The sequence below is a fragment of the Aotus nancymaae genome, unplaced genomic scaffold, assembly GCF_030222135.1.
Source record: "Aotus nancymaae isolate 86718 unplaced genomic scaffold, 86718_ANA_hifiasm-v0.15.2.pri h1tg000033l, whole genome shotgun sequence".
NCBI lineage: Eukaryota > Metazoa > Chordata > Mammalia > Primates > Aotidae > Aotus > Aotus nancymaae.
Window position 1 is genome coordinate 19,458,060 of NW_026988447.1, and position 20,902 is coordinate 19,478,961.

At 48.0% G+C, this 20,902-nt stretch overlaps 1 protein-coding gene across 4 annotated transcripts in view; it reads right to left on the minus strand.

Annotated features, from left to right (window-relative positions):
- The window catches only part of ARHGAP10 (Rho GTPase activating protein 10), a 337,434-nt gene that overhangs the window by 4,677 nt on the left and 311,855 nt on the right, over window positions 1–20,902 (minus strand). For 3 of the 4 annotated variants that reach the window (XM_064383837.1, XM_064383836.1, XM_064383838.1), the window contains 3 exons: window positions 11,889–12,041; window positions 10,672–10,763; window positions 2,045–5,858 (listed from right to left, as the gene is read on the minus strand). In XM_064383837.1, coding sequence (XP_064239907.1) covers window positions 5,770–5,858; window positions 10,672–10,763; window positions 11,889–12,041 — 334 coding nt within the window. In that variant the 3' untranslated portion in view covers window positions 2,045–5,769. The remainder of the gene's footprint in view (window positions 1–2,044; window positions 5,859–10,671; window positions 10,764–11,888; window positions 12,042–20,902) is intronic. The other variant, XM_064383839.1, reaches the window with a different exon arrangement.

Consider the following 20,902-nt stretch of genomic DNA (forward strand, 5'->3'; position numbering starts at 1 on the left):
CCTTGGCTAAAGGGGGAGCCCTTTCTGAACAGACTCATTCTTGGGTCAAATATGACTTTATTTCTAAGAATTTCTAAAAGTGCTCTCAGGCCCCAAGAATTCCACACACAGGAATCATTCGCTGAGAACTCTGTCTCTGCCACTGAGACAGCCAGCCACTATATGCCAGAGCAGTTAAAAACAAATTACTCCCGGTGATGCCTATGTAGTTAGAGGCTTGTTTGCTTCTATATGCTGAATTCCCTCCAAGCAAATGGAAAACATTGCCCCTTTATGTACAAATCAGCTCTAACATATTTTTATAAACTCTGCAAATATACATAGATTAAAATGACTTGATTACAAGTATCTCTGGCACTTTAATTTCAAGTCATCCACTTGCTACTGCAGCAATTTTCTTGAAAATAAAACAGTAGCTTCCCGAACAACATTGGGTAAGGCATGATCTCAACATTGAGCATGGACCAAGACTGTCCAAAGCAAAGTGAACAACGGGGTGATGTAGCAGGCAGTTAGCTGCCACTGTATAACAAAACATCCCAAAACTTAGCGGTTTAGATCAATCACAATTTACTATTTCTCATGAGTCTATGAGTCAGCTGGGGGAAGTGGGGTGGGGTGTGCTGATCTGAGCCAGGCTTGGCTGAGTTGGGGTTGTTTGTACATCCGTGGTCAGCCTGCACCTGCCTGTTCTGCAGTTAGCACTGCTCCCTGCAGTCTCTCTCGCTAGCCTGGGTTTATTTTCACGGCAAAGCCAGGGCTCTAAAACAGACCCTGGAAAGGTATATAACATTTTCCATGCTTCTGACTGAATCGAGTTTGCTCCTATCCCATTGGCCAAAGCAAGTTGTGAGGACAAGCCCTGGATCAGCCTGAAAGGGCTCCACAGAAGGGCATGGGCTTGGGGAGAGGCGAAAGATCGGGATTTTTAAGTGTCTACCACTAGCGGTTACTCGGATACTTCGCTGCAGCATGTATGTTGCCAAGACAGTGGTTTCCAAGTTTTCCGTAGTCTGAGAAACCCATTTATATGGATCTCCATGCCCTGGGCCAGCCTGACCGAGGGTAGATGGCAGCGCCTATAAAAACTGGCCTGGCTGGGTCTGATCCTGCTGCTCCCAGCCTGGGAGCCGCTTCACCTTGCAGTGTTTCTTTAGTTGCTAAACTCCGCAAGGAAGAAGAAATCCAGACACCAATGCATAGTCCTGACCTGCCATGCATTCATTCACTGCCCAAATTTAAAGTGCAGGTCTCTTGTTGGGCCAAAAACAGAAGTCTCCTTTCCAATCAAGTTAACCTTCAGAGGGAAAGTGTTTTCCAAGGTATTCGTCTAACCGGTAGACTGAGATACTTTTAGCTAGACATTTAAGCATTAGAATTAGCTGGGCTGGGCTGCCCAAATGATGTAGCAATAAATTACTGCTTAGGCCAGTCAAGGAGGAAGAGTGCTGACAAGCATCTGAGAAGACACATGCAGAACCAGGAACAGGAGAGCTGGCTGAGGACACGTGCCTGGAATAGCATCTGCAGAGTGGATAGAGGAAAGCTATGTGGCTCAAGAGGATTCAACGAGTCATGGAAAACATCTGGCCAAAAAAGGGGTAACCGGGACTGGCTTTGAGAGACTGGAAGGGAGAACCCCTCAGAAGGTGAGAAGATGCCCAGCCTGGAGGTTAATGGGAACAAAGGCAAGCCCGAGACAGCAGGAGCCCGAAGAGGCTGGTGGAGAGTGGCGATGGGAAGGAGGGAGAGGCTGAGCAATGTCAGCAAAGCAAGAGCAGGGAATGGCTTCTGGAGAAGACACACTGGCGGGAAGCAGGTAGTGGCTTAGAGATGAGAAGAGGGCAGAAACCGACCCCCATCCACCACAGCACCCTGCTGCCTTGCCTTCTCCGGTCTCTCCATTTACTAAACCCCAATTCCTGCCATGCGCCCATCTGGCACAGGACATTCACTCTCATTTAACTGTCACATCCCACAGGGTGCTTCTCCTCTCTCCATTTCACAAGCACAAACAGAACCATAAAAAGGTCAAGTAACTTACCAGAGGTCACCAGGATACAAAACAGCGAAAATAGGATTTCAAACCAGCTTGCTTGTAACGCAACACGCACTTCTCACCACTGTATTATTTCCGTAGAGACACCTTAAACAGAAATGCGTTTTCTCCCAGTTCTGGGAGGGTGGAAGTGCAAGACGGCTCGAAGTCCAGGATGGAGGCATCCACAGGGTTGGTTCCTTCTGAGGGCTGTGAGAGAAGAGTCTATTCCAGGCCTCTCCGCTTGGCTTGTAAAAGGCTGTTTTTTCCGTTTCTCTTCATATCATCCTTCTTCTGTGCATGTCTGTCTCAAGTGTCCAAATTTCCCTTTTCAAGGACATCAGTCATATTGGATTAGGGGCAACCCTACTGTGCTCAGCTTAACTAGCGACATCTGCAAAATTCTATTTCCAAATGAGGTCACAATCTGAGGGAATGGGGGTTAAGGACTTCAATGTATGAATCTGGGGAGTGGGAAACAATTCAACTCCTAACAGCATGGGCCTGGGGACAAGATGGCACAGCAGAAAGAACATGTGACTAGCTCACTGAACCCGAGCAAGCAAGTGCTCTTCTCCATTTTCTCAGCCATAAAGTGGGACAATAGCTGCTGGCTTGTGCAGTCACTGTAAGGAGAGAATGAATTAGACATCCGTCTCTGACACAGACACCCATTGCTTTTCCCTTCCATACTCCCAACTGCAGATGTGGCTGCTGCTACAACGGAAGGAGGATAGGGCTGCAGCGCCTGCAAGTCCTTTGGCTCTGTTCTCACCTGGCATTTCCTTTACAGGTGCAGGGACCACCAGCGAAGGCCCTGTGGGTGGCACCATCAGATGCAAGCCCTGCATCCCCAGTGCCAACAAGAAATGCATAGCCCAAGTGCTCTTTTTTGCCCCAAACCACCATAGTGTCTCTGAATGAACACAGGCTATGGACATGGACCTGGTCTAAGCAGCCGCAGTTGGTGCTGCAGGATCAGAGCGAGGTGGGACTGAGGGAAGGCCGCGCAGCCTCAGCAGAGCCTGGGGAGCAGCTGCACCCGTCCAGCTAAAACAGCAAAACACACTACACTCCTCTTCTAGGGGAAGGAAGATGATCCACCAAAGAGATAACACCTCCTGATCCCATTCCTCAGTACATCTTGGGCCATGCCCAGGGGTAAGCTCCCTGCCCAGAGGCCTTGGCAGTCCTGGCCACACTGCTGTGCACGTGACACATTCTCAGAAACACCCCTGCTTCCCTCTAGCACTACCCCACTCTTCCCCAGAGAGCCACAGGAGGGGTCTTCAGCTCTTAAGGCTACAGGAGCCCCCACATGGCACAGTTGTGGAACTTCACACTTGTCACCCTGTCATCCTAAGGAACAGAGAGAGCCCTGATGACAGATGCACGATGCTGCTTTTCTTATTCATAGGAGTAAGAAAAACGGGAACAGCAGTTCCTATTAGCCAAGGCCTCCCCACATATTGGGTGCGCTGCTTCTATTAGGTCATTTCAACCCCAAACCTCTCGGTATTGTTTTATTTTTAGGATGCTGGAACAGAATCAGAGAGGTGACTGATCTTGACCATGGTCACACAGGTAGCCAGACTTGGTGGTGATTTCCCTAACTAAGTGGTGATAAAAGCACTTGGAGGGGAACAGCAGGTTGGGTGCATCTCACTGTTCACAATGGGAACCTCTGGCAAGCAAGCAAATGAATCAAGGCCTGGTGCAGGCCTTCATTTTATTTGTAATGGACCCTAGGGATACACCAATTAGGGATCTGCCAGGAAGCCACTCCCAACACTAACCTGAGCCTGCTCCAGCTGCCCACAGGCTTGCCACTTCCTACAGGGGGGCTCTCACCGAAGTGGAACACAGCAGCAACCTCTTCTCAAGAGCCAAATTTCCCTTCTACATCCCAAGCAGCGAGTCAAGAGTGGCAATGACAGCTCAGAAAACAGGCTACTGGAGCTTATGCTGCCCCAGCCCCAGGGCCAAGCTGGCCCCTGCCCAGGCCTCAGACCCGGCTGCAGTAGGGCAGCCCTGGGCTCCTCTGCAGTATCAACGCTCTTCAGTGGGCCCATGATTATTTTAAATTATGTTGCATCAAAATTGTCCTTATTTTTATTTACAATACAGATACTTTTCAACAAACCCTTCCCCCATATACATACAACTCCTAACTCCACACCCTCACGTGATCCACATGAGGTGACTTCCAAGCTGTTCACTGGCAAGCTCTTGAGTCAGTTCATCTGGGAATGAAGCAACGGACACATCCATCCTTTGATAAAGGCTTGAGAGAAGGCAGACAGGTCCAGGAATCTCCCACGGGGATGTGTGGAAAGACATGCCTGGCCACAGAGCAGCCTCTGGGGCATGGGGCTGGTTTCAGAATCCTGGGGCCACTAAAACTAAGCCCCACATTCCAAGGGAAGCCCCCTCTTCCCCGAGAGGTTGCTTGCACCTGTGGCTGGGAGGTGGAGGAGAATGAAGAAGAGTCAGAGCAAGGCCTGCCCATGCTGAGGGCAGCAATCAGCACGGGGCAGGGCAGGGTCAAGGGCAGAGGCTCCTCCGGGAAGGTCTGCTCTGCCTTCCTCTCCTCCCCCTACACTGAAATTAATCCAGATGAAGAGATTAGTAGGGAGGCCTGGAAGGCAGAGGCATGCTGGGTGGTGTGGGAGAGGGGTGTACCATGGCGCTGGTAGGAGGGCTGGTCCCAGGGCACTGAGACAGCTGGCACAAACCACCCACGGCCAAAGCCCCCCAGCCCTGCTCCAGGTCCTGCACACACCTCCCGGGGCAGAGAGGCCTATGCAGCCACTGGTAGAAGTGTGAATGCCCTTCCAGGATTTCACACATCAGAGACGGCCGCTGCCCCCAGGAACACACCCCACTGCGAATACTCCGGGCTCCCCGCTAATAGATTCCACCTGTGAGCACACCAAGAGCAGAAGGAAACGAGTCCCCATCGCAGGCTGCTGATTCATCAATCATGACGGGGCAATGAGTTCCACGACCACTTCCCCACATTAGGACGGACAAATCAAATAGTAAATTACAGTTTATTTCATTTACAGAGACCTTGAGGCAAAAAGGTGGTGTTTGGAAAACAGCACACAGGTGAGGAGCACCAAGAAGCCTGTTACAAACACGCCAGTGCACACTGCCCGCGCAGTGAGTGTGGGGTCCTGCAGGTGGCCGTCTAGGAAGGGGCAGGCTTGAGAGGCACATCTCTCTGCTTCCCTCTGGCTTGAGACCATCTCCCCTGCACCAGCAACAGCCCCCTTAAGGCTAGACCGCCAGAGCCAAGCACGCACTGTGCAAACCTAACCCTGCGAGTACTACAGTTCCCTTTACAATCAAAACAGCAGGTGCTCTGGGAGGGGAGGGAGCCAGTGTGGCTCTGGTGGCATGACTGCCAGTGGGGACAGCACAGGTGGCAGAAGGCTGCCATCCCTCTCATCCTATAGGCTGGATAATTAAAAATCACAAATCCCGATGCTTGACAAATGAAAAGTCCATTCTGCGAATCCAGACATTCCCCTTCTAATCCACAAATCACAGTTCTGTGCGGTGCGTCCCACCCCTGCCTCCTCCCCGCAAGGCTGATTGTGATGATGGTAACTCCCGAGTGTGGAGGTACCTGTGGGTGCAGCCCAGAGCCTCGGAGGAGGAAGGCAGCTCTTGCCCTCAGGCAGGTCCCTGGGTGCCAGGGTCAGCAGGGGCTCAGAGGCCAGGAACTACAGCAGCTTGACGTAGTTCTGTGGAATCAGCCCCCTCTTGCCATTCAGAGTCCCTTCTAGCCAGCCAGGTTCCCTCGAGGTTTGTACTGAAAAGGAAGAGAAAAATCACTTTTACAAAATGCCCAAGTACTTGCCTCCTGAGTGTTCACTGTCTTTTAATAGCTCAACAAGGGAGTGGCCAGGAGAGAACAGGGCCCACTTCTGGGATGTCAGGTCGCAAAGTCTGCACCAGGGTCATTGACAGGCTCTGCCTCCCTGCACTGGTCACCACAATCCTCATCTACACAATCCTGAAGAAGCCTCCTAACTAGTGTCCCAGTTTCCAGTCCGGCCCCTTCCAATCCACTGTGCACAAAGATGCTCAGGGAACTCTCTAGAATACAGAGCTGATCACATCACTCCCCTGCTGAAAGTCAAACTCCTGCTGCTGCCTTTTTTTTTTTTTGGAGAGGAAGTCTTGGTCTGTTGCCCAGGCTGGAGTACAGTGGTGCAATCTCAGCTCACTGCAATCTCTGCCTCCCAGGTTCAAGCAATTCTCCTGCCTCGGCCTCCTGAGTAACTGAGATTACAGGCGCGCACCACCACGCCCAACTAACTTTTGTATTTTTAGTAGAGATGGGGTTCCACTATGTTGGCCAGGCTGGTCTCAAACTCCTGACCTCAGGTGATCCACTCACCTCAGCCCCTCAAAGGGATTACAGGCATGAGCCACCACTCCCAGCCTCAAACTCAAGCTTCTTACTGGTCTGGAACAGAGGCCCCTGGCACCTGGCTCCGGCCGCCCCCTCCAGAAGCTCTTCACACTCCACCGGCACATCATGCATGTCAACTGCAGTGAATCATCCAGAGAAATTCCAACTGCAGCTCCAGGCCTTTGCAAGTGCAGTGCCTTCTGCCTGGAATGCCTTTCCCCCACCTCTTCACCAGGTAATTCCTCCTGTTTAGAGACCTAATTGGATGCCTCCTCCTCTGAGAGTCTTCCTGACCCTTCTAAGCCCTCACAGGAATTGTCTGGGCATTGGTCTGACTCCGATGCTGGATGGGGAACTCCTGAAGGCAGTCTGAGTCTTACACATCTGGGCACGGTGCCTGGCACGATGGACTGTTCATAAATATCCATGTGATACTTAAGAGAAAAGTGCAGTCTGGACAGCAAAGGCACAGGTCCAACCACTTGTCACCAGGGTTCAGAAATCCAGTACAGAAGCATTTAATAACCCCCAGCTGTGGACAGGCCCCAGCTCAAATCCCCAACTGTGGTGAAGTGCAGGCGTGGCAGCTGTGGCATAAACAAAAGGGAACACGTGGGCTAGCCCAGCAGACCAACTCGAAAGGTGGCTGGGAAAAGTGGCTTCTGATCACAACTCAGGAGAAAAATTTCATCTCAAAAACCAAGTACAGGCATACACATCCATAACCCATACAAGTTTCACAAAGCAATACTCTCACCCTCACTGTGTGCAATGCCTTCCTTTCTGTATTCTATTATTTAATTTTCCCCCCGGGGATTTGTGTAGAAAAATATCATTCTTTGAATGCTAATTGTAACTCAGCAAATTGAGTTTATGGTCCTCTAAGGTATAGCTGCCCACAGTTTGGAAGACACTAACAATCCAGTTCTGATTATCCTTTGCAACAAGGTAACCATTTGTTCTTCCCTCCCTTGGATGAACAGACACACATTCTGGCTGTCTGCATTCCCCTAGCTGCCTGTGCTTTCCCTACATTCAACAAGCTTCTGGCTTCAAGGCCTCGGAGGAGCTGTTCCCTTGGGCCTGAATGCTCTTCCCTGCCTTTATGCCTGGACAGCACCTACTCATGCTTCGATGAGCAGCTTGAGCAACCCCCCACCTCCAGACTCCTCCCCAGGCTCCAGATCAGGTTGGGGTTCCCAGTTATGCACCCCACATGTTCCATGTGCGTGTGTGCATGCATACATGTGTATATGAGACAGACACACTGAGACACTCTCTTCTAGTCTAGACTGTGAGAGCATAAAACATCTATAACATGAGACACAGCACCTAGCAGTGTCAGATGCATGATGATCTGTGTAATGAATGAATGCAAAATCAGAGATGTGCTCTCCAAGTGATCTGGCAGCAAGTCACTTTCTTCATGCCTTCAATGACCTTGACCCTGACATTGTTCCTCATACCAGGATTTTGAGAGAATTCTCAATTCTTCCAAAAGCCCCAGCTGGCAATGCTACTAGTGTACCATCACCATCAGGGAAAAGCTTTGGATTCTATGCAAAAGAGGCCCTCAGGGTTGTAACTGTGTCGGGGCCTGAGTGGCAAAGAACCCTGGGCTGAAGTCAGAGCCCTGGAGGAGACTCCTGGCCAGCTGGGTGCACCTGGGAAATTAACCCCTGGGCGCCTCGCTCGGCTGTTACCCGCAACATGAGGTTACTAGCACTTGGCTTCCAGGACCTGCTGAGAGGAGGCAGTAAGATAGTCCCAAATATAGTCTCACCTGCACGTGCTCACTGTTTCTTCTTCTACCCTATACACACCGCGCTATGCTTTGAGCCAGGTCGTGTCTCCCTCAGGTTCTGGGCTCTGCAGTGCTGGTGTCCAGCTCTGTCAGGACTTTGCTGGCTGGGGCACCCCAGGTGTCTCAGGGGCTCCTTAGTCTGACCCTCCTCTAAGGCTGGCTACTTGGAAAATACCTGTTGATGTGTTGAGACCCTCTCCCTCCCCAGGGCTGTGAGCATCGCATTGAATGCGAGCTGCTTGTCTTGCCCGTGCCCGCCTGGTTCTTTTGTAGCAGGACAGATAACATAGTGGAAGGCGTTCAGAATTAACAGTATTCAGCTTGTGGCTTAATAAGGACAGTTCTCAAAGGGTACAGTAAGTTTAAAGCCCTTAAGCAGGGTTTATTTGTATGTGTGTTTGCACCTTCATCTTCTGTGCATAGTTGATCTCTTAGCTAGTTGAAAGCAGATGCTTGCCCAGAACCTGTCTAGGGAAGCCCTTCCTTGAATGGCTATGGGGTCTTCCTGTCTGACAACTGACATGGAGAGGACAGACTGGCAGGTCATGTGACCTGTGGAGCCAGGCAGTGCTCCAAGTGGCCACTCTATACAGCTCAGCTCATAGGCGTCCTGCCAGGAATGCTTCCTTTCTGCAGACCAGCAATACTTAGTGTCCCTGGAATGCCCAAGACATTTTTCCTGTGTTCACTTACCCATTTGGAATCTTCCAGCATCCATAGATGCTCTTGCCATGCAATCCCTTTTTGTACCTCATACAGGCAACAAAGGAAATTGGTTTATGGCATGCAGTGGACTTTGGAGAAAACAATCTCGAGGTCAGAGTGACCCCTGGGCGGCATGCTTCCCGTCCGTAAGAATGGACTTCGATAACATCTTTGAGCATATGAATATAAATTAAAGCTCCCTACCTCCAAACTTACTATTGTGTAAACTAATCCTTTTTTTTTTTGAGATGGGGGTCTATGCTATCCAGGCTGGCCTCGAACTCCTGGCTGCAAGTGATCCTCCTGCCTCAGCCTCTGCAGTAGCTGGGACAACAGGTGTGCACCACTGCGCCTGACTTTAATCCATCTTCATGACTGATTCAACCAGTTGTGTCAATTTTTGTTACCTGCAGCCTACGATATCCTAATAGATACACCTTCTACCAAGGTAACGATTTCACAAACCATACTGCAGGGAGGGAGTTCAGAGCCTTCGAAACAAATCTAATCACACAAAATAAAAATTCACCACATTTCTCAAATGAGTGTGTTTCAATACTACCATCTCAGTCTCCCCTTCAGCCATATGGTGTGCCGACATGAGACAGGGCAGCTATGTTCCACGTTCTCTTGTCAAAACTGCATGTATTAGTTATGGTGACGGAGGAATGATCGTCTTCTACTCCAAGAACAAAATTTCTCCACAAAGTCTAATTCTGTTCCATGTTGGGTTTTGTTGTTGTTGTTTGTTTTCTGACACTACCAGGAGTCTCTGTCTCTGAAGAGTACATATCACGCGCATATAGAAATCTATTCTAAATGAGGCAACTTGCTTTCTAAAAAACAATTGTCAGCAAATGCTGCGTTACTGACAGTACACCACTGTGCCTCCTGTTGATATATTCCACATATCCCAAACATTCTGGATAATCAGCCATTCCATTCCAAGCATCTAAGGTTTCTACTGCTTCCCCGGAACTCTTCTGAGGAGCTCCGCCCACACGCAACATCACGGTTTCCACAGCAACCTATGCATTTCATGATGAGCAGGACTGGGGAGGGAAGAAAGCAAGAGCAGGAGAGAAAAGACACTGAGCCCTAAGAGAACTTTTTAAAATATTCAAGCAGACGTAGCTCCTAAATGCTTGTGTATGAATATTAAATACTCAAAAGCTACACCCTTGTTTCAATATGCGAAGTCAATACCCGTATCTGAAGACTCACACACTGTTCAAACCAGCAAAAATGTAAAGCAAGAAAATGGTAAGGGAAATAGAAATCAAAATTTTTTAGGAACAGTAGTATTCGCTGATGACTCAGGGTTGGTAAACCTTGAAGCGTTTAAACCACCTTGGTTAGGGACTCTGAGAGAACAAAGAAAATAAAGCGTGCAAATCAGAAATATTTCTTAAGTCCCAGTGACACTAGCTTCTTCCCATCAGGGGAGAGATGACCTGAATGAAGACCCACAGGATGAGATGGGTCTGAGAATAACAAGAGAAAAGCACAGCGGCATTCTAGTCATCAACGACAGGTCCCTGGCCTGGGAGCCCAGTGCAGCAGCTCCGCGCAGTCCGAGGCATCAAGGAGACGACTCGCCCTGCCGCGTACAGCACCATCGCTGACTGCTCACTCCGTGCTGCAGACGTTCTGGGGTGAGAGGACGTGTCCGACCACAAAGCTCCCGCTAACACTTACCATCCTCAAAAATTGCTCCTATTTCAAAAGATAATTCCGAGCTGTGTTCTGCTTCACATGGATACACAGCTCGAGCCTTCCGACTGTTGACGCTGCAAAGAAAGAGAACACAAAAGACACCGATGAAAATGTGAAAAACAGACAGAAACCTCACCCCCAACCCCCTTCCAGATCTCATTGATATCACCAGTGGGGCAACTCCTCCCAAAACAGAAATTAACGTGGTAGAAGTGAACATCAGGCTAAGCACAGCACTTGATTTTCAAGTAAATGATGGGTTTCAAATTCAAGCCTTTCCTCGGGGAGCCTCTTTGAGGAGCTGTCACTGAACCACTTCACCTAATTCTCCTGCCTACCTGGTGGGATGCCCTTTCCTCTGTTCAGCACTGTTGCAACCACAACACGTTTATTTCCAAGCACTCCGATTGGTCTATTAGGAAAAGCACACACACCTGGAGACACTGGCCAGCTGGTGAAGGGAGGCGGCACATCCACACTCCACATGTGGGAAACCACGAGCCCAGATCCGTCCCGGGCAGCGACTGCTCCCCACACCGCTCCGGAAGGGGCTTGTTGCTCTTGCCTGAGTCTTCTGTATTTAGACCCTCCCTCCACCCCAAGAAAGGCACACCAGGCCCAGCTTCTCACCATTTGTCAAAGCAACCTCTGTGTCCTTGCATGAAAAGGACACATTGGGGAAGGATGGAAACCATGCTTTTAGCCAGTCCAATCAAAGCCAAAGCAAAGGCCTCATCTCACTGGCACGGGGGAAGCCACCGACAGGAAGAAGCACCTGAGCCACTACCAGGTGGAAGAGCCTGCCGGACGCCAGCAGCTCTGTCCTCTATGGACCTGGCCACTGAATGCCATGGAAGTGAATGTTTCCAGTGCCAGTTTGCCTACCTTTAAAACAAAGAATGTGCTTCATACTCATGAACAAGAAGTTCTTCCAAAATGAGAACTTCCTCATAAATGCACCACCAGCTCCACAAAGACGGAGTAGGTTCAAGCAGGTCTCATGTAAGGCAAACTCTCCCAAGAACATCCTCGCTACTGAACTGAGTGAGGCACAGCCCTGATACAAAGTGGTAAGTGCTGTCTATCAAGTGCGGGATGCCGGGGGCATCTCGGCAAGCCCTTGCCAGCAGAGAACACAAGAACCTGCTCAGGTTCTGTGTGCTGCCACCGTATTCCACATTCCACTCCAAACCACGTACCTTTCAGGTGGCTTGTCCGCTACAGTAGCAGGAGGAGAAAGGGGGAAAGGGGATGACTCGGGTGAAGGAGGTGTCACAGCCGGGTTGGAACTTGCCGTGCTTGGAGACTGTGGGTTAAGCCACTGGACCATAGATGACCGGGTCTGGCCTGGGCTAAGGGTAGGAGTTTGAAGGACAGGATTAATAGCAGAAAGGCCACAGAACACCAAATGCACCACATCCCAATCCCAGACGACTAGGTCGCTAACTCCCCTATCACTCCTGACCAGTAGGGACAGAGTCCTCTCTGCATCCTCCCAGGCCTGCAGCCTAAACGACGGATACCAACAACCCAAAAACCAGCCACAACCCCACACTCAAGCTGTCCTGTCCTTCTCCAGGTTCTCCAATCTGTCCAACCTAGCACCCTATGAGTTCACTAATTAGAAAACCAGAATCTAATTGCTCAAAAGAATAGCAAGACATTCGAAGTATTCATTTTTTCTAATTATAAGGAAAATCACGGGAATCTAGCATCAAGCACATGACCAGAAGCTGCAAAAGATCAGCTAAACATTTAAAGATCTTTCACCTGCTCCTACATGTATGGCAGTTCAGAAAAAAATGCCACTGAGATTCAGGCTTCCTCTAGAGAGGGCCAAAGACTAGAGTTCAAGGGAGAAACCAATGAACAGCAAAAACCTCTGGTGACCAGAGCATTCCGTAATATTTCCATTTGTTTTTTAATTAATGTAAAGAGATCAGTGAGCAGACTCCTGGAATGGCCTCTAAGCACAGAGGGAGAGTTGCAGTAGTTGATGTGTGTTGATCTGAATTAGTCTTCAGTTATCTTAGAACTGGAGGCTTGTGACTATGATATATGAAGTTCCCTTAGAAGCACTCATTTCATTCAGTGACATTTTGAACACACACGTGTTCCCTGACTGCTGCACCCAGGTGCTCTTCACCTCAGATTCCCCCTAGTTGCTAAACCAGTACACCAGTTTCCATGAGAGGTTTCCCGGGACTTACGCATCCCTCAGCATGGTCTTTGACTGTTTCCACTGCCTGACAACTGACACCGTGTCCTTCAGTACCAGCGTGATCTCCTGGCCAGCCCCCCAGGTGCGACCTCCAACACGCGACACTCAGCAACCTAGGGCCAAGTTCACCCACCTGTCTCCCATATCCAATGCTTCTCCACCTGCCCGCCTACCCGGGGCAGCCCGCCCCTGCAGCCTCCCCGTCTGCCACAGCTCTGCTTCCTGGTGCTCCCACCTCTGCCTGAGGCTTTGCCTCTCCTCTCAAGCTCCCCCGCCCTCCTCTGCTTGCTCTAATCTTGCCCTTCTCCTTGGCTCAGCTCCAGTTCCACCTCCCCCAAAACTCCTCCTGTGGCCTCCCTAACTCATACACCTTCCCTCAACACCTGCAACACCAATAAATGAAAGGGCAAGTTGACACTGGTTGTTCTCTGATAACTTCAAGTATTTCTCTTGCCTCTGCAGGAAGATCTTTAACTCTTTTTCCAGATCTCACGAAGCCAGGCAGAGTGGCAGGGACATGGAGCTATCAGCCAACATCTGAGCAACCAAATTAGAAAGTTCTAAAACCCAAACTGGATTATTTATTTATTCTGAGATGAAGTCTTGCTCTGTCACCAGACTGGAATGCAGTGGCACAATCTCAGCTCACTGCAACCTCCCCATCCTGGGTTCAAGCGATTCCCCTGCCTCGGCCTCCCAAGTAGCTGGGATTGCAAGCACGTGCCACCATGCCAGGCTAACTTTTTGTAGTTTGGTAGAGACGAGGTTTCACCATGTTGGCCAGGATGGTCTCGATATCCTGACCTTGTGATCCACCCACCTCTGCCTCCCAAAGTGCTGGGATTACAGGTGTGAGCCACCGTGCCTGGCCCCCAAAACTGGATTTTACAAATCTGGTACACAATTGACTTAGTAGGTATTTAATACACAGAAGCTTTCCTATCCTTTGGTCAGAAAAAAAGAGGATTATTTTAAAAAACATTATTCTTTGAAGAGCTTATTTACAATTTCCTATCCAGCCATTCATTTGGGAGTCATAAACCTATTTTATCCCAAGGCAAGATAAATCTTAAAGTGATCTGTATCACCAGTCACAAAAGTCACACCATTTTTTTAAGAGAAAAGGAATCTTTCATGTTGTCCTACTAATCAGGAAGGGAAAGGAGAAGCAGGTGTGAGTGGAGCCCTGGCCAGAAATTTAAGACCTAGTTAGCCAGACAATTGCCAAGTTATCTACCAGAGCATTCAAGGTGCTTGGAGGGCAATGCTGGAGGAAGATGAGATGTTTTGCCACACCCCCCATCAACCCTTCAGAATCATCCATCTGCCTAGAGGGAGGACAGTTGCAGGAGGAAGATAAAGTAACTATGTTACTATATTTATATGGCCCTTGTAAAATAGCATAAATTTTACAGCTATTGTCTACTGAATCCTCACCTTTCTTTAAAAAAAAAACCTGAGTTTTAGAGAGAGTGTGTGTATGTGCATGCGTGCTCACATGCATGTGTGTAAAGAGAAAATATCCCGCCATTTTAAGAAAGTGAAAAAACCACTGTAATCACAGATACAAAACAGAAAGGCCTGCCTGTCCCTCATCTTGGCTTTCTCCATCTCATCCCAAAACAAACATGCAGAATCAGCAATCCTTGTCCGGGCTCCGGCTCTCCACACTGTTTTCTGTGATCTTTCTGCTGCTGTTAAACACATACATGCACTTTGTAATCTAGCACTAACCGGTTCACCAAGATTATCTCCCAGACTTCCTGTGTAGACCTAAGTCTCTGTGAGCTCCTCAATGTATCTCAGAAGCCTCCACTAGGTAACCCTCCTTTGATTTCAGAAGCCCACATGGGCAGACACACTGTGAGCTGGAATATTCACAGGATGGAGCAATGTGCGAGGCTGGAGACAGTCTCTATGGAGATGAGGCAGTGAGATGCGTGCACAACTGGAAGCCTGTGAAAGAAGAGACCTGTGCCACCAAACAAGGTTTGGGAGGCAGCAGAGTAGCTTCTGGGATACAGGAAATTTTTCAGAGGCTTGTCTGCTGGGAAGAATCAGGGATGAGGCAAGAAGTGAGTAAATATAATTAAATCATGTAACGAGTTCAGATCTCAAGCCAGTAGTGGTCAGACGACGACGGCATGTTTCATAGATGTGCTGTCCATATTTTTTGGAAGTCCAAAAAAAAAAAAAAAGAGCTTCATTATGTAACCATCTCCTACCTTCCAAACTTTAAGTAACTTTTTAATAAGAAGAATCAACATTTAAAAAATATATATTTAATTGTCTAAAATGTAATATATTTTCTCAAAAAGCAGTAGAGGAAAGCATTAGTTTTAAAAGAATTTCTCATACTCTCTTTTCTTTTGTTTAAAACAGTTTGAAGGAACACGAGGCATCTGGAATGGCAGCCCACAGCAAACAGCTAAACGAACAGCTTTTCCTCAGCCTGGGCTCCAAGAAACAACTGAGCCCTAAGGTCTCTCTCTGTCTCTCTCTGTCTCTGTCTCTCTCTCTCTCTCTCTCTCTCTCTCTCAGAGTGGGCTTTACCATTATAAAAGATCTAGGTTTTCTAAGCTCCAGGTTTCTCTCCTGTAGCATGCAGGTGTGACCCGGCCCAAGCTGCATCGCCTTGTTAGAACTGGGACTCAGGGAAGTGGCACAAGAAAGCACTGATACTGTCATTGCTGTGATTAGTGAGGCTGTTGGCTCTGACTGTGGGTCCCACGCCTTCTGCCAGCATCCCAGAAACAATGGTAGGCTAATTTGGTAGCTTGCAAGCAGGGTAAAATTTCAGACCCTTCACGGTTCTTGACAGTATCATCCTTGGGAGAACCAAAACGGTCACCAGATCATTTTTGTGTATTCTGTGGTTCAGGGGAGAGCCACAGCTGAGAACGTCTTTGGGAAAAAGATCAAAGGTGATTAGTGAAATAATAATTAAAAGCTCATTATGTGCTAGAACATAATGAAATATTTTCAAAGTCTTTTCCTACCATTTCCCAAATTTAAACATTTTAAAAATCTATTTATTGCCTTTTTTCTTCTTGTCCCTTTAAACTACAGGTTTTTGACTAGTACGACTGGCGTGAGCACAAACCACCAATTCTGTTTAATGCCAAGCTACTGACCAAGTACAAAAAAGTACCTAAATGCCACACGTTTCTTGAAAGCCAAGCTGCAGTTTGCAAAAATGGAGAAAGAAGTCAACTGTTCCTAAAAAGCTCAGAAACCACATTTAACAAGACAGAAATATAAAAAACTACTAATATCTGTTCGCTATCCCAGCTTAACACACTACACTGCAAAAGCCTTCTCCTAAAACAGGAGTTCCTCTCCATTTTCAGTACGAAGAGCCAACATCACCCTCCTTCCTTCTCAAAGAAAGAGGACAAATAGAAACAAGAGTGTTTCACTAAAAGCAGATGAGGATTTCAAATTGCTAACTTGGAAACACATTCCTGAAAATACATAGATTGAAAGTCTACCTGACTGTTCCTGAAGCCACAGAGGCATTTCTTGTGTTTAGGCGGGGTGGGTGAAGAGCTGGGGAAGGCAGTAAGCAGGGAAGAATATGCATTTGTGTCAAGGATGAGGAAAGTCTTTAAAAACAGTCAACACTCTTGTTTGGAAACACAGGCCTGAATTTCAGGGCAAGACCTTATAGCTTTCACGTACAGCAGTGGGGCCAAACCCCAAAACATGAAATTATAACAGTGTTGATACTTTACAAAGCGTATTTTTAGAAAACGGAACAGATCAGCAGTCCATGCTGCTTCTGATTCAAACTGTGATCCAATCTCCTCCAGTACCAGACTCTACGCTCCATGCATATTAAAAAAGTTCTGGCAGCGGCAGATCACACACATTTCAGAAAGGGGGAAGGGAGCAGGGCCTTAACTGTTAAAACTCGACACCAGCTGCACTGGTCACCGGAGAAGTCCTGCATCTAACAAACATTTCTTGCATAACATAGACGGGTCAGGCTTTGGGCAGCGCCAGAGATACAAGCGCCCCATTCCAGGCTGTATAAGCCCTGAGTGCGATCTAAATTCAAAAGGGTAGAGCAAGGAGAATACGCATTAAGAAAAGAAATGAATGCTTATTTGAAGTGACTAAATCCCCCAAATACCAAGATATTTCACTATAGTTATACAATACGAGATCAAATCCAAAGTTTGCACTGCTATGAAAGATTCTAAACTCTCATTTGCCAGGTCTCTGAGCAGAAGCTAACACATTAGTGAAATGATCTTTCATGCCAGTCTGGGAAACATACAGCATAAGTCTAGAACAGCTGTCCTGGGCAAGAGTGTTTGAAAATGTTAATAAAGACAGAAGGAAATATTGTAGATCTGTATATTATGGGAAAATTTCTATTCAAATAAATGCCAGTTATTCCTTCAGTGCCAGGAGAGGGAGAACTCCACACGCAAGCACACTGTTTGGCTCCACACGAGCACATCAAGGGGCCGCTGCAGCGCAGAGAAACAAAGGCCTGTGGCATGCAAGTTGCCAAAACCCATGGGGTTGGGAAAGGTGGCCTTTGCTGCCCATCAGGAAGATTCGGAGCAGACCCACTGGCTCATCATTTATGGTCTGAGGACTTCCTGTCAGGCCCTGGGGACACCCAGGTGACCGTGACAACACCTGCTCTTCAGCCAAGTGAGTAGAGAATGCCCAATTAATAACCATAATACAGGTACTGATTGCCCTGTAGAGATCTGCCCAGGGTCCCTCAGAGGAAGAGTAACCATGGGGATAGCCAGGAAGGCTTTCTGGAGGAGGCAGCTTCTGTGTGGAGCTAATGCTGAAGCTGATGCCGCCATAGTCAACACTGTCATCACCTCCCCACACCCAGGCTCATGCAAGGCACAACTGTGCAATCTAGCCCTGTGCAACACACAGGCACTAGTTCACTTACTCCCAACCACCCTATTACTCCACATGACATATGAGAAGACCATCTCAGAAAGATTAAAGCAACTGACTCAAAGACATGTTTCTAGTAAACCCTGTTCTGACCAGACAGCACAGAGCAGACCCTCAGGTCCTTCTGAGTGACTGGAACAGAATACGGAAAGAACAGTGAGAGATGTGAGTACCAGGACGTTCAGGAGGCCTGAGCATAAGCTAAAGGCAAAGAAGGGCCACTGAAGGATTATACACATGCAAATAACAAATGCATAAGACCCTGCCACTCTGCAAAGAGACCTGGGCGCCAAAGCCGGCACTGCCATTGCTGGCTGAGTGCCAGTGTGCAGTTTCTTCCTGCCCTAGTCTTGTTCCTCTTTTTGTCAGTAGCTAGAGGCTATGCTGAGGAGGAAGTGAATGACTTAAGAGTGCCCCCTAGAGGCTGGCCCACAGTTGCCATCGTTAGTCTGTACTTAGCATCATCCACAACTGAAACGGATGAGCAACTTCAACTCCCTCAGCCAACGTGGAGAGAGTCATGATTCATAGGCTGGGGCACTGTGGGGTTTAAATGAGATGATAGGCATAAAGCAAGGAAGCACAGTAAGCAGTCAATAAATGAAGCCCTCATTACTATTACATATTTCTGGGTCAGACCTTACCTCTGATTTTTAGGGGTGTATCATCACTAACCATTTAATTTACCAAAACACAGCACATCAGCTATGCAAAGGGAAAAAAGTTCAAATATATTAAGATGTCATCATTTAAAAATAAAGTTGCTAAAAGAAATATGGCATCCTGGATTTGAGCTGGGAACAGAGAAAGAACATTATTGGAAAGACTGGTGAAGTCCATATGTTTAGTTAACAGTACTATATCAACACTAATTTTATTGTTTTTTAACAAAGGTACCACAGTTCTGTAAGATGCTAAGGGCAGGGTGGGGGAGTGAAGGGTCTCTGGAAACCCTGTACTATCATGGTAACTTTCTGTAAACAAACTATTCCAAAATAAAAATTTATTTAAACGATACATTACAAAAAGAACAACCCCACATAGATTTTTCAGTCACTGAAATACCAAAGGCCTTTCGAAATTATAAACAAACACTTGAGGGCATCCAAAACCCATAAGGAAAATGTCTGGCTGCTTTAATGACAAGAAGAGATGTGTGAAGCTTACAGTTAACATTACCACCACCGCAGTGGTTAACTGCACTTCCTGAAGCCGGGTTTGAAGAAAGGTGGGCTCTTCCAAACAGATTAGTTTTGATGACTGATTAGCTTGAGATCAGCAAACTTATTCTGTAAAGGGCCAGAGAGTAAATACTTCAAGCGTGGCAGTCCTTCCGCAACTACTCAATTCTGCCATCGCCGTCAGTCAAAAAGCAGCCGCAGATAAAATGTAAACAACTAAGTGTAGCTGTGTTCCAATAAAATTTTATAAAGACAGGTAGCAGTGGGCCACAGTTTGCTCATCCCTGGATTAGATGGACCAGATAAGAAGCCTGGGAGGGGTGTGGGGGTTGGGGGAGAGACGACAATTCGGATGGAGTATCCCCTCTGTCTTCACTGGTTTTGTGGTGCGGGGCTCCCTTATTCATGTCTGGGGCTGACCTGCACATACCCAGCGTTTTCTTCAAGCAGAAGCCCTCTTGAACTGTACAAGATCACCTTTCAGGCAGGAGGGAGCCAGCCAATACACAAAGCCAGCACACAAAAGCAGTAACTTGTTCACCCTTGAGAACCAGTATTTTTTTTTTTTTTTTGAGACAGTCTTGCTCTGTCAATCAGGCTAGAGTGCAGTGGCGCCATCTCAGCTCCTTGCAAACTCTGCCTCCCAGGTACAAGCAATTCTCATGCCTCAGCCTCCTGAGTAGCTGGGATTACAGACATGCACCACCATGCCCGGCTAATTTTTGTATTTTCAGTAGAGACAGGGTTTCAACATGTTGGCCAGGCTGGTCTCGAACTCCTGACCTCACGTGATCCACCTGCCTCAGCCTCTCAAAGTGCTGGGATTACAGGCGTGAGCCACCACACCCAGCAGAGAACAAATATCTTATGCAGGAGGTACGCGGTCAGGGAGAGGAGAAAGGGCACCGTGGGAAATCCCTCGAGCCCCGTGAAGGAGGGCCTGCCACGTTTAACACTCAGTCCTCAAGCTGTGTGATGCTGAGGCTCCTATGTGGATTTCCTCCTTTAACAAGAAAGGACATCACCATCAAAGTTCACTCCCAAAGTCCACTCTTTTACAGCAAAAGTTCTTGGTTTTGCTGTAAGGGAGCAGGCACAGAATTATGTCTCTGACCAATCTCCCACTCAGAGTTCTCCTCTAATCCCATCTTCCTTCCAGATGATCAGTGTGGAATCAGGTGAGAGGACTGAACTTTAGCTTGCTAGCTGAACAGAAAAGGAACTGTAACTTCAATTCAGAAAATCAGGGGACATTCGAGGTCTGAAGGTTATAGTCCTGCAGGGTCACTGACAGGAATGTCTCGACCAGCTGCCACCCAATGTGAGGGCTGAACATCTTCAACAGGGCCAAGCACAGCTCCAAAGGGACACAGATACTCTGCTCAGAAAAATCCTCCAATTATTTACGGAACAGATTTATGGGTTACTTGTTGTAATGGGTGAGGTGCCTGGGTATAAGGCTCAGAATAAGTTACAAATGTGGCTGGGTCCCAGTAGGTTCCCCATGCTTGAGCCTGTGACAGCCAAGGATCTATTCTCAGCGGCTCTGACAAAGCAGATCCCCGAGAGGCTAGGAGAGGAGCCCCGGCTGAGTCCCCCGGGAATAAATACAGTAACTGCTCAACACACAACTTCAGGTCAACATCTAGAGCTTCTCCAAGGCTAGAAATCTGAGCTATTTAGTGAGGAGATTATGTAACTGATGAACCAGGAAGTTGGGGTCAAGTTAAACTAAGAATATTAAATTACATTCTCAGAGGGAAGGAAAATCCCAGCAGGTGGCTGCCTTGAGCTCTCCGGGGGCAGTGACTGGGTTTTATTACATGTGGTATCTGGAAACCTCACCCCGACCCAGAGGGGCGGATGTTATTATTCC